The following is a 14793-nucleotide window of genomic DNA, read 5'->3' as shown; positions in this document are numbered from 1 at the left end:
CCCTTCGAAAAAGTAGGGCATTCAAACCACCACAAAAGGACATTCAACAGGTATTATTGTGAAAAAAATTGAAGGATTTTGATATTGTGCAAGATGTGTATCTCTCTTTACAATATTTCATTCAAATCGATGTCTTGCAACGCTTCAACTAGTAACCCACAGCTTCATTTCTTTAGACTACAATAGTTTGTATAGGAATCATTGCCAATGGGCTTGCATATTTATTATAACCACATTATAGCACTTCAAAACTAGAGCAACAGTTTGCATCAACATATATTGATCAATATTTGCCCAAAAACATAGTTGGAAAATAATAATTCACCTATGCAAGTAATGTCAGTTCTCCCTGATGGTCTATTCTAGAATGCCATTTCTTTTACACACCAAGCTGGTGCATTTCAAAGGATTAACCAATTCATATGAGACGAAATAAACAAAAAGCATCTTGCACCATGCAAATATGGGCTAGTGATAATCACTTGAGGGTTCCTCCGTTCCAATCCATTTAAATGTTAAATCATTGAGAATACTTGTGGACAACAAAAGATAAAGGAAAGCCCAACAATCATGCGAAATCAGCTAGGTCTCAATAATTATGTGAATGTGGAAAAATGATTCCCACAGACAACATTTTACAAATACAAATGACCATATAACAAGAAAATTGAAATAGAACAAGTACTGAAGGGGCCTTCCATTATTCTTCAAGTCATAAACAGAAAATTGATATTAACTGTCTTTGCCGATATATAATTCTGCTCTTTCAGACTATTGTACTCCTGTTTAAAAGGAAATTATCATGTCGTAGTTAACTGAACTTGCTGAAATTCCTTAAATAATTCTGACAATATATGGTAATAAACAAAGAATACAATAGACTAGTCTAGAATTCTTACAATATAAACAATTTCTTCACAAATTCAATTCCAGTTAATCGCTAAGCAAGACAAAGATTTATCCACCCTCTCTTGCCCTTGCTTGGAATTGCCATGTAATCCAAAAGGGTTGTAATCAAATCCTCTTAACAAGAAAGCTCAGTACCGAAAACATAAGGGAATACATTTTAGATGATATGAAGCTAAACACCTATCATAAATGTCAAGCTTAAATACTCAGTGTCTACTCATTGGGAGTTACTGTCAGATTCCAACCTTTCTTTCTCTTCTTCCTCATCTTCTTCGTTAAGTGCTGAACCATGACAGAGTAGCTCTTTAGCCTTTCGAAATTCATCATAATGTGCTCGTCTTTGATCGTTAAAGCTTAATCTGTTGCCACTCAGTTTGTTGACAACAGTTCCAGAATCTGAGAACATGTTTTAGGGAAAATGTAAGACAACCAGAAATTTTCATATACTATAATAATAAACTTTGTGCATATTAAATAGGGAAAAAGATACACTTTACAATGCAAGGAATTTAACACCACCTTAGATGTGCATGCTTCTAGGAGGAAGTTTGACTACAAAAAGTTCACCATTGTGGTTTCTACAAATGTAACACCTTGAAGAATATCATGGTTTCTGTTTATGCCCACATTTCCTGCAGAACAAAAACCATAGTAGAGAAACCCAAGCTCCTGGGGCAAGGGGGCACAGGGACACGCCCAATGATGTTTCAGGAACGGAAAAAATAATTCCAATTTTTGGGACAGCAGGGTGGTGGAGGTATGGCTATTAAAATGACTCAAACAAGATAAAAGCATAACAAATTTCAAAAGTAAATATAATGATAGTAAGCTACTTGCTATATATTATTTTTATTTTATTTTTTAAACACGAGGTACTGAATTGGCTATAACAAACCTCCCCTTTTAAGTTTTTAGCATTCTTTCCTTTAAAAGTTAATTTTTTATATTTGTATGCCAAATGGAACAGGCTGTCTAGCCCTGAAAAATGAGAACATTCCCTCCAAATCCTTGTCCCCAAGTCCTCAGATTCCCTCCAAATCCCTGTCCCTAAGTCCTCAGAACATCTGGGCCATTGCGAACATCACCCAGACCCATGGGGACATGTCCCCATGAACACTGAGATTATACGTGGAGATAACTGTACCTGGTTTATTGACTACCTTAAGGCCACTCCATTGTCCAAAAACTCCAATCTAAAACTTGAGAAACTTCCATGCAAATAAATTAATAATTATAAGACTTTACTGGAAGCCAATTCTTAGATTGATAAATATGAGATGCTACAGATAATGTCAATAACATGCATATCAGCATTATAGCTCCCACTGCTATCTCACAAGAAAACCTCAAAAGCAGAATCAACCAGTGCAATAATATACAGTTACCTGCTCATACTAGAGCAATCGCTTAGCTAAATTAGTTTCTTCCTAAGAAAAGATAGAAAACATAGATCTATTGTTTAGTTTATATTTACTAGCTCCATAAGGTAGATTTGAATTTGGAACTCCAGAATGATCATTGTATCTGAACAAGCAAAGCAAATTTCTCAAAATGTCAAGACTATCTAAATTTACCTTTCATGACCAGCAACCTTATTTCTCGGAGATTAAGGTCAAACACAATTGAACATGAGGGGTACATTGGAGGAGACATGGCTAACAGATCTCCATTAGTCCAGCTCTGAGTTCTCTAAAGAGATGATGGGCACTGCTCATAGCAGGGTCTGATTGAGGCCCTTATTAATGAAGGATTAAAAAATGATGTTATCCTGAATCTACTTGGTAGATAAAAACAATAAACTGCAAGCATTCCACATCTAATGGTCAATAGCTCTATTCAAAAAGCATTAGTGCAGAACAAAGATTTGAAGCTGATGGATAGGGAATATACAACATGCACAAACATTTGTACTATCGCAGATAGTACATTTGTATCACTAGAGTGATTAAAATTAAACAGAAGGGCAGTTGTCATGAGGCATTTTGACGTTTCCAAAATGAAAAAAAAATAGAAAACATTTAGATTGCATATCTTTTATCAAGATTATGATAATAAGATTTCCAACACTGAGTCTGTTTTTCTTAGTTGGAACCTTTCTCCTCCTGATCGGTTTAAGAAATTTGAGTTGAGCTGGGGTGGTCCTAATATGCAGGTGAGGTATCTTGGCCTCTTATAGTTTGTTTGGAACCATGGAAGCAATAGTCTGCAATTAATCGCAATTATACACAATTAATCATGAATTGTGGAGGATGTCAATTTTTACCCCCAGACATAAGGAAGAAATTGTGAGTTTGCACAGCTGCAAAGTCGCAACGGAACGTGAGAAGAAGGTGCAAGTTTGTAAAGTGCGATATGAGGAAAAGGTGAGTCTTTCACACATGCTTTTTGGTGGTTATTTTATACATTTGTTATCTGGTTTCTCCCTTAGAATTTTGCATGCACAGGATCTTCATAAGAAAAATATTTCTCAAGATTCTTGCTCTTCAGTTTCTTAAATTCAAGTGTTTTGTTATTTATTGTTTGTGTTCATGCTAATATCCCATTTTAGTTGATATTTACTATCCTTAGCAACTTCGTAGATATTTTATCGAGCACACAAAAAAAAATTACAGGTATTTTATGCATCTTTTCCTGAAATTAAGATAACTCTCTTTCTTGACAATTTATTTTACAAAGGGTTTCCTTGGATTTTTGACCTTTTCAAAGATTCATACTCTGCATACCACACATTCTGTTAACAAGCGTGTTCTAATGGAAAGCCTAGGTTCGTTTTGCAGTATTTTGCTAATAAGCAAAAATCCTATCCATTCCATGTTAGTGTTCCCTTCTGCATTGAAGGACTTTAATAGTTCAAAACTAGTGACTTCTAATAGTCAGGGTCCATTATTTCAAATAATATTAATATATAATACCTTAGACGTGCTCAAGCAAGTTCTTTTTTAATTAGTAAGCACTGATTTAAATATTGAAAAGCAGAAGTCCAAGTCAAACATAAAAATTATGTATAACAATATATCGAATCAGTATATTGTATTTTCAAATTTAAGATATTTATAATAGTTTTGTTTAGCATATGGATGATGTGTAGTGTTCTGAGCTTAATTCCTATTTTTAAGATTCAAATATGTATTATATATATAATTTTTACTGATCAAAAAAAATATAAATAATTTTTATTTTTGTATGTGCTTCTATAGAAAAGAAAAGATAAGGAACTACAAAGATATGTGTACTTCCTTTGGTTTTTATGATAAGTTGTATGGGTAAATCTCCCATCAAAAAATGTTCAGGACTTGTATCCAAGCTCATCCGTCATCAGGACACCAAAACTCAGTTAAATCAGAACTTTGATGAGTTGTATGGCACCCTAGTTAACTCCATGACTGAAGCACATGTTTTGAAACAAACTATATTTGCACAAAGATAGATAAATATGGCACATGACCTTTGTCTACCCCTAATGAAATAAAAAATCAATAGAGATGGCAACATAATTCTCATTATCCATCAACATCTTCCTCTGCCAATTATACATTTGTTAAGGACTAATTTACTAACAGTGGTTGGATCGTTGTCTGATAAATTTTGATCTCAGTTACTTCACCAAGTTATCTAATATTTGATCTTAGTTACTTCACCAAGTTATCTAATATTAGATCTCAAAGACAACTATTTGTTGAATGCCCTATTAAAAAGTTAACTGAATATTTACCTATTTTTGGTCTTTTTGCATACTATAAAGTTCAAAACATCAAGATATGAGCCCAAAAAAGTATTCATACCTTCAAACTTTCTTGTTGCCTTTGATATCAAACCATACAATATAATCATTTGAATGAGGTAGGTCTAGCCATGAAAGACTGAATTAAACGCTTTTGCAGATTTGATTCTTCGTCATAATGCCACGTCAGATTGACTTTGTGTGGACACATTGCACAACGATCTTCGGTAGCATGAAGGTTAAATGCAACTGGTGTCAAAGTGAAATCAATGGTGGAATTTATCACTTCATATGGCATTTGGCAAAAGAAACAAGAAATAACACCACCATTTGCATAAGATGCCCTGCAAATGTCACATATCAAGTAAAACAAGCTCTTGATGCAATTTCTGAGGGTAAGGCAAAAAAGGCAAGAACCCAGGATTTAAATAGCTTCTAATTCTACAAATGCTAGAAGTAATCACTTGCATGGGGAACATGAGTTTTCAAGGAATTTGGGTCAAGACCTTCTACAAGTGTCCCAAACACACGTGGAGGAAACATGAAATCTTTTTTACACCACGTACTACAGCAGGATCACAAACCACTTTGGAGAGTACTTCGAGTGTTTTTCAAAACATACATTCCACGAAACACAACTGCCTAACACATAACAGATGAAAGACTTGGTGTTTGTTCACCACAACCTCTGCTTGAAGCTAAAGAAATCTCAAGGTTAGACTTTTAATACACTTGCAGTCAGTTGAAATTGTATTCTTTATTTTTTTCACTCATAATGTCATGACCCCAGCTATAAATCAATAAATCATCACTACTCTAATTAAATAAATTCAGAAAATTGTCTTATTCCATAAAACTCCACGATTTTCTAAGTGACAGCCTGCTCAGCCATTTGATCTATTAATCAGCATACTGGTGAATAAACGTCTTCCTAGGAAGGGAGGAATGGGGTAAGAAATGCAAGAAGATTTCGAATCAGTTTCCTCGTATTTGGTTGAACAAATATCTCTTTTGTAATTGGTAATGTGTAAGGAGAATAAACTAAAACAAACTAACAAAACAGTGATGCTTGGAAGAGGCATGGGACAGCAAGAAAGGACACAGCTTTGGGAACGGATGTGTACTTGGAAGAAGACATGACTTTTCATCCAAATTGAAGAAGTATATAAGGCAAGTCAATATTGGCATCAAAGGGCATCAAAGGACGAGAAAAAGACAAGCAAGTCAATCAATTCAAACAGAATATCTGATTTCAGAATTAATCAAGGGATGTCAGCAGACTTGATAGGTGGTGGGTATGAATGCATAATGCATATAACACTCTTATCTTGTTGATTTATTATCATGTCTTCCACCTAATAATATGTAGGAATAATAAGTAATAACATATTGCTGCTAGTGTATGTGTGTGTGTGTTTCCATTCTTGCTATTATGATATTCATGCATAATAAATTATATTAAGGATTCCTTAATACTTTATCCAACCAATCGTCCCATTATGTAGGGTAGAACGAAATACATAATAAGGAAGCAAGTAGCACTTAGCTCCATCAAGTACACCAACCAAAAGTGGGGCCAAGAGGCCAAATGGTGGGTGTCATTCCGTGCTCTTGGGTTTGATGGAAAGGGATAAGCTTGAGGCACCTTATATGATTTCCGAGGGACTCCATAATGTGGATGGGTTGTTAGGGAAAGTCTTATTGGATCCCAAATGAACCTTATGTAATTTGCAATGATGATTAGGATTCTCCTTATAATATTGTTGATTGTATATTTTCCAATCTTTTCATGAATATTAGAATGACTAACTTGGCTACAGTATCTAATCAAGATTTAAAGTTGGCAATTTGCATTTCCTAAATAGTTGTTTGGGAATTCTAGGGCAAAATATAGGAAATCCCAATAGGGGACATTACAATTTGTATCAGAGCCTCATTCTTGCCATCCTGTGAAAGATGGTTGATGCAACTTAGCCAAAGGGCTCAAAGGGCCTTGGAAAGAGAAAAGAAAAAACTTGCATCCACCAGTAACCCTACACAAAACAGCACAATGAGTGTACAAATGGGAAACAAATTGAGGACCTTCATAAAGCAAACAACTCAAACTCTTACGGAGAAAAATGAGAGAACGGCATAACTACTTATTCAAGACATACAAAATATAACAAAAATAATCCACAACCCAAGCAAACCAATGAGAGGGATGCCAACTCTAACCATTCAAGGGTATCAACCCCTAGGCCAACAAGACAGACCTTCATACCTAGGGAAGAACACACAATAAGGGGAGAAAGCAAATAATCCACCCATTAATGATGTTGATGAAATTATTGAAGCATACTTAAGACTAGATCCTGAAGTTAGGAGAAATGCCTCCTTTAAGGATTATTGTAACGCTGGCATGAAATGATCCTAGTAGGGAAAGACGACAACCCAACAAGGATTTGAAACAAAGTAAGTAAAATGACCCTTCCCAATTTCGATGGATTCGAAAATCCGAAAAGTCATGGCACGTCCATGGGTCCAAAAAATGGACACCTACCTCTCACTTAGTCCCATGATGAAGGAAGATGCCATAAAATTTGCCATACTCCACTTGGAAGGAACAGCCCATGATTGGTGGCATCATGGCCTTATTACCCATGGCCACCAACACATAATGATTTATGATGAATTAACTCAAAAACATATCCAAAGGTCCAATCAAAAACACCCTGAATGGTACTTTCAAGAGCTAACACAAATAAAGCAACATGTAGATGTAGAAGAGTATGCCACAAAATTCCAAAAACTTTCAGTTATGGTACCTGTTGATGTGTTTTTTATGCACTTCATACACAGAATAAAATACCAAGGTATCTTATCCTCTCTTGAACAAAATCTCCTCTTGTGCTAAACTTTGTGATCATATGAGGTGACTCCAAGGTTCCAAATGTCAAGTCTTGATGTGTGGATAAGCTCAATGGTTTATGTGATATTGTTGGAATCACGAGGGGACTTACGTTGATACTTGAACTCTTCCTTGAATGCGGCTGGAACGTGAGAATTTTACTTCATTTGAAAAAAAGGAAAAAAGAGATGAAGGGTTTAGAGAGATCTAATCTACTCCTAAGATCAATGACAATAATGAATCATGCTTGGATGGACACATTCCTTCAATCGAACTTTGCTTCACCATGTTACCAACAACTACACAAGGTTGATGCAATCTTCCAAGGGAAACGAAAGGTTTTCATATCATGAATCATTCACCCAAATACCCAATACATTGCCGCAACTTGAATAAACACATCCACAATTGAACTTAGCACATTTTGATGTTCAGGCTAACTATGCATTGCAATTGAAAATCATCCAACTACGAATAGTATGAACTAAGGAATTATCGACATCTGCACATTACTCCATCACAATCAATGAACTTCATCTAAGATAAGGATACAACAAGAAATCATGCAATATGTAGATGAAACAACACATTCCACCATATCTTCAATGAAAAGGATGTTTATTTAAAAGCTTGGCAACAATTTTTGACTTCTCCTCCTACTCTACTATAACTATTTGCTAGCTACATGTTGCTCTCTACTAACTATTAACCTTTACAAATGAGGAGAGCAAGCCTTATATAGTGCTCTCAATACAATTGAATGGCTAGGGTCAAATCCACATCAATGGCCAAGATTGAATGATAGAAACCCTAATTAGGGTTTGTTACACCCATTAAAAAGTATTTAATGCTTGACCAATGATAAAATTACATTTTAGGACACATGTCCATCATTGAATGTTTGACCAATGAATGATGAGGTTAGGTACATCAAACTTTGTGCCTCCACATGTGGTAGTTGTCCTCCTCGATGGATGAGTCAAGTGCATTGAATCTGGACGTCCTTTACTTGGAATGATGTGATTGGCTTGAAGATGACTAAGCGCCACCTCATCTTACTCCTTGTAACTCATCACATGTGTTTGTGATTCAAGCAATATCTCTTGATACTCAACATTTCCAAGCGCCCTGGAGTGACGATGGAGGGAATGAGATGGTGGTGGGAGATATTCCCAAATTGCATCATCTTGCCTGACTTGATCATCTTCACCTATTCCTTCCTCATATTGTGTCTCGCCCTTGCATTAGACTTGAATTCCTTCACCTTGACTGCTCTTGACCTTGAAGCCTTAGTCTTGGATTACTGTCTTGCTATACTAACAATGATTCTTATATTTCCGGAGGAAATCCAAGATTGTAATAAGGTCTTATCCTTATGTCAATTATCCTCTGTGTTGTAATATCCTTGTTACCTCTCTCCTATGTGGTGAAGCTTTCAACCTTGATGTTGTTGTAGGGCCTTTTGTGCTTGCATGACTTGAACCTTAACTTCTTTAGGTTGTAGTTGTCTTTCATTTACTACCTTTACTCTCTTGCATGTCTACACCTTTGATGCTCTTGTTGACTCAACCTTGAAGTATGTCGATCATTGCCCGGGTGATGTTGTCTTGCATTTGATTCCTCGAACCTTGAATATCTTGACTCCTCCAAGTTGATATTTTCACTAAATGAAGGGATCCCTCATGCCTTAAAACTTTAAAAGCTTTGCCACAACTGAATCTTTCACCTCCTCTTGAGATCCCTATATCAAACCTGAAAGACCGGTCACAATATTTTGTATTAAACATCAAGAGAAACACCAAATAATCAAGTGACTTGAAATCCCTTTATCTAGAAATGGCATTGGCATGAGGACTGAATTCTGATTTCAGGTCCTTTTAAGTTCTGATTTTTTTTTTCACTTTCTAGGCTTGGTCTCAACCTTCCAGTTCCGATTTTCCACCCATCTACCCTTGGTCGTGGATCTTAACATGTCAAGACACCTTGCTAAAGATGTGGTCGGACTTTTTGAGCTGTCAAGACAAAGTGTGAATATGGCCGGGCTTTTCAGCATGTAAGGACATTTTACATGTAGCCAGGAATATGAAGGGGTCAAGACATTAGCTCATGACTGGTCGGGGATTTGATGGTATCTGGACATGACATGGCCGGACTTCTTGACATGTGAGGACAGAATGCTAAGGAGATAGCAGGGATTTTGGCATGTGAGGCCAGATTTGCAATGATGGTCAGACTTTTTAAGTGGTCAGGACAGGCTGAAGGGGTTGGCCGGGGTTTTCAATATGTGAGGACAAAATGTGGCCAAGGTTTCAGGCACATGAAGACATTTTGGGAAGATGGCCGAGGATTTAGGCCTATCAGTGTTGGCAAAAGACACTATTCCGGTGATGCTCCGGTGGAGATTGATGATGTTAGATGCATGGAGATTACTTAGGGGTTGTCATTGATGGCAGTTCAGCCTAGTAATCCTATCCAGTATATGGAGATTGGGATTACCGGAAGTCTTAAGTAAGTTTGGTTATTCATGAAGCATAAGTCCGGTCGGTGGAACACAGTGTATAGATCCGGTAAGCATTATTCATTTCCGGTGATGCAGTTTTAGATGCGATGATTGGAATAGTTGATTGGATGTATGAGGTAGCTTATCAGGCAATTCTTGCCTCCAATGTTGATTCTAGAACAAGTTTCTTGGTCTGGTATCCGGTATTGAAGGAAGAACGGAGTTATCATTATGTTTGATGGTGTAGCGTGTGGTCCAGATTCCTTGAGGTGATTCCGATGGATGTTGACGAGTTTGAGGTAATTGGGCCGACCTATGGGAAGCGTGTGATCATATGCTTTAGGTCCAGAATAAGGATTTGTAGAAGGATTGAGCCGACATGAGACTATACGTTTCATATTTTGCAATTTTGTAAAGCCAACTTGATGAAAATCTATTTTGGTGATGCAGATATATAAGACTGACTTGAATGATGATTTTAAAGGAGTGAGAGTATGCAAGATTGTGTTGGAAGCGATTGAGGGCAGTTTCACGTGCACGTCTTTAGTTTTCATGATCCGGTACATGGTAGCAGAGCAGAACAGAACAGTTTTTCAGAGCAGTGACAGTGGATCATTCTTGAGCCTAACCGGAACTGATTCCTGGCATTTGTAGATGCTATACTCCAGTTCAGACATTGTATTTGTTTCTATATCTCATTTGTAGGACAGTGAGTCCTCCAGGGTTGCAGCCTTGTTTTGTAATTGAGTAATGAGCTCTAAGCAGTGTGCCTGAATGCAAGTGCATTCCACTTTTGTAATATTTTTCTACTACTGGCCATAGTATAATAATATTGTGGGTACTCAATCCCACCGTGGTTTTTCCCTTTCTGGGTTTCCACGTAAAAATTTCGCTGTTATGGTTGTGTGGTTATTTGCTTTGTGTTTCTGCATTATAGTTTTTATTCTTTGCATCCGGTGGTTAAAGAATCAGTTTTATAAATTTGTAAATTCCAAACACTGATTCACCCCCCCCCCCTTCTCAGTGTTCATTGATTCCAACAATTGGTATCAGAGCCTTGTGCCTCGGAAGAAGCCTAACAGCTTGAGGAAGATCCGGAAGATTGAATCAATGGACTCCGGTTGGCAGAGACAGCTTAGTGTGGCACTTGAAACCTTGATGCAGCAATGAAGGAAAAGAGTAGCCTGAATAGAAATCTGAATGCAGCTGAAGACTTCATTAAGACATTGAAGGATCAATTGAACACTTGTAGAGAAAAGAGAAAGGAGCTGATGGACAAGCTGCAGGAGAAAGAAGAACAAAGTGTTGACAATCAAATCCTACAAGATAAGACCGATGAATGTGAGAAATTGGCCAAGGACAATGCAGTTTTGAAGAATGAGATGCAATCTATTGTCATGAAGCTGACTAAGGAGATTGAAGATCGGAAGAAGAATGAAAAAACCCTCTCTCAATCATTGAAGGACATATCTGATGAATTTTGCAGATTGACATATGAGAATGATCAGTTGAAGCTTGAATTGGTGCAAACAAAGAACGATGGACAAGAACTTGAAAGGCAGATCATAATTCTGAGAGATGAGCTGACTACTGCTAACGAGTACAAAGAAAAGTTCAAAGCTAGTTCAACCCGATTAGATGAGATGCTGGAAAGTCAGAGACATGGAAAAGACATGCAAGGACTTGGATTTGAAAAAGGAGAATCCTCCGGTTCTGGTCAGAGCAATCATCAGCAGAAGAACAAGAAACCTCCGGTAAGACAACCTAATGCCTATAAATTCAATGGTAAATGTTGTTTGTGGTAAATTTGGTCATATGGCAAATCAATGCAGAAGTAGGATGAATAATGGGATGATGAATAATATGAACAATGGTCCTACCTTTACCGGTCAGTGTTTCATATGCAACAACTTTGGTCATAAGTCAAATATGTGCAAACAGTGAAAAATAATGTTTAGAACAAGAGATGTTATGCTTGTGGGATGTTTGGACATATATCTAACCAATGCAGGATGAGAGCAAATCAAATGAACTTCAGGCCTATGCAAAGGAATGTTGTTTGTCATGCATGCAACAAACCTGGTCATATTACAAGATATTGCAGAAGCAAGAATGCTCCAGTGAACAATCAAAATGAGAAAGGCAAAGCAAAGGTAGATGAAATCAGAGATCAGCATAAGAAGATGTGGGTGAAAAAGGAAGATTCAAATGTGCAAAATGGCTCCACACCTGAATCCGGTGATGGAACCTCATCCGGTAACTAGGGCATTTTTGCCTTAGGGGGCAGATTATCATGCAGATCTTTAGAACCCCCTTGCGGAGATCTATAACTGATCAAGGATGGTTGTAAATGATGGAGATCAATTATGCAGTTGATAACCGGAAGATTTATGGTAGTCTGATAATCCGATGAATGAAATGATGAAAAACAGTGTAACCGGAAGCCTTTAAGGTTGAGCATTTATTACAACTCAAAATTAGGTTAAAAAGGGCATTTTTAGTCATTCATTTTCACATTGCGAACGAAGAGCAAGGCGAACGAGTTTGTGTTGTGAAGGAGAAGGGTGAAGAGCAAACTGATAAGGCTCTGGTGACCATGGCAAAAGCCACTATTCCTGACAAAGGAAAGCAGATTGCAGATGATGAGGACGACTTTTCTCATGGTCCGGTAGATTTGAGTACCCTGTCCCCTCTTCAAGCACTGAAATTAGCCAACCTTGCGCAAATCAAGACAAGTGAGGACTTACTTAAGTCCGCATCTGAAGAAAAAGAGGTTATAACTCTGGCTACCACAGTTTTGGAAAAAATTTTGCCTAACCTTAAGCAGGATTCCAGTGACACCCTCCGGTAAGCTTAAGGGTATGTTAAACAAAGTTGAATCAGATTTTGCATCATTAGAGAAAGCAACGGATATAAAAGTTTTGAACAAATTTAATGAGATGAGACTTCAAACCTTTTTGAAAACAATTGAGGCTGATAGGGTAGTTTTGAAATCTACGGTAAAAAGTATTGACGATGCATTAGATGAAGCTGGTAAGATCTTTAAGTCATGTCTCATTTTACCCAAATTTACAGTAGACATTGACAAGAAGATTAGGGAATATGAAGGGCAATTAGCTGCAATTTCACAATCTTTTGCCCCTCTTTCAGTTTTTGCTAGCAGTTTAGAAGCCCAAATCATGAATCTAACAAATAAGATCAGGAGCTCGAGTGCTGAGAAGGAGCAGTTAATAGGCAAAGTGGGAGAATTGAGGAGTTTAATCACTCCCCGGTTAAACACTTTACTTGGTGCTCGGCAGGATGCAGTAACAGTTTTAGGAAAAAAAGTTCCGGCAGATCTTAAGGGTGTAGAAGTACATGCATATATGTTTAGCGCCCTAATTAATGTTTTGGATTGTTTCTTGAGAGGATGGAATGAGTATTTGAAATCCTTGAAGGTAACTTATGCAGATATTTTCAAGTTTCCGTAACTTACTGTACACATTCTTTTGTATATAAGTTTTGGCAGATTCCTACCTTTGCCATTGATGTCAAAGGGGGAGAGAGAGTGGTGAAAAATGGTGCACATTCTTAGGGGGAGCTAGTTGAGTGTACAAACTTTCAGATTTTCAGATTGATTGCAATTTTGGAGTGTTGGACACTTGTCATTTTTCACAGTGTTGCCATCAATGCCAAAGGGGGAGATTGTTGGCAAAAGACACTATTCTGGTGATGCTCCAGTGGAGATTGATGATGTTAGATGCATGGAGATTACTTAGGGGTTGTCATTGATGGCAACTCAGCCTAGTAATCCTATCCAGTATATGGAGATTGGGATTACCAGAAATCCTAAGTTTGGTTATTCATGAAGCATAAGTTTGGTCGATGGAACACATTGTATAGATCCAGTAAGCATTATTCATTTCTGGTGATGCAGTTTTGGTTGCAGTATATGGGATAGTTGATTGGATGTGTGAGGTAGCTTATCAGGTAATTCTAGCCTTCGGTGTTGATTCTAGAACAAGTTTCTTGGTCCGGTATCCGGTATTGAAGGAAGAACAGAGTTATCATTACGTTTGATGGTGTAGTGTGTGGTCCGGATTCCTTGAGGTGATTCCGGTGGATGTTGATGAGTTCAATGTAATTGGGCCGACCTATGGGAAGCGTGTGATCATATGCATTAGGTCCAGAATAAGGATTTGTAGAAGGATTGACCCGACATGAGACTATAGTTTCATATTTTGCAGTTTTGTAAAGCCGACTTGATGAAGATCTATTTTGGTGGTGCGGATATATAAGACCGACTTGAATGATGATTTTAAAGGAGTGAGAGTATGCAAGATTGTGTAGGAAGCGATTGAGCGCAGTTTCACGTGCGCATCTTAAGTTTTCATGATCTGGTACATGGTAGCAGAGCAAAACAGAGCAATTTTCAGAGCAGTGACAGTGGATCATTCTTGAGCCTAACCGGAACTGATTCCTGGCATTTGTAGATGCTATACTCCAATTCAAACATTGTATTTGCTTCTATATCTCATTTGTAGGATAGTGAGTCCTTCGGGGTCGCAACCCTTTTTTGTAATTGTGCAGTGAGCTCTAGGCAGTGTGCCTAAATGCAAGTGCATTCCACTTTTGTAATATTGTTCTACTACTAGCCATAGTATAATAATATTGTGGTTACTCAATCCCAGCATGGTTTTTCCCTTTCCGGGTTTCCACATAAAAATTTTGGTGTTATGGTTGTGTGGTTATTTGCTTTGTGTTTCTGCATTATAGTTTTTATTCTTTGCATCC

General features: G+C 37.4%; 1 protein-coding gene across 2 annotated transcripts in view; it reads right to left on the bottom strand.

Moving 5' to 3' along the window:
- Window positions 1-667: 667 nt before the first annotated feature.
- LOC131038136 (protein phosphatase inhibitor 2) overlaps window positions 668-14793 on the bottom strand; it is a 51366-nt gene continuing 37240 nt past the window's right edge. The window contains exons 4-5 of one of the 2 annotated variants that reach the window (XR_009104361.2): window positions 900-1305; window positions 668-782 (exon numbers count right to left, since the gene is read on the bottom strand). Coding sequence is in view for 1 of the 2 variants with exons in the window: in XM_057970466.2 (XP_057826449.1) it covers window positions 1127-1305 (179 nt within the window). In the remaining variant the exon portion in view is untranslated. Of the gene's footprint in view, window positions 1306-14793 lie in introns of both variants that reach the window. The other variant, XM_057970466.2, reaches the window with a different exon arrangement.

This window comes from Cryptomeria japonica, chromosome 11, assembly GCF_030272615.1.
Source record: "Cryptomeria japonica chromosome 11, Sugi_1.0, whole genome shotgun sequence".
In the NCBI taxonomy this organism is placed as follows: Eukaryota; Viridiplantae; Streptophyta; class Pinopsida; order Cupressales; family Cupressaceae; genus Cryptomeria; species Cryptomeria japonica.
Note: the sequence above shows the minus strand (reverse complement) of the source record. Positions and strands in the feature narration are given on the sequence as shown.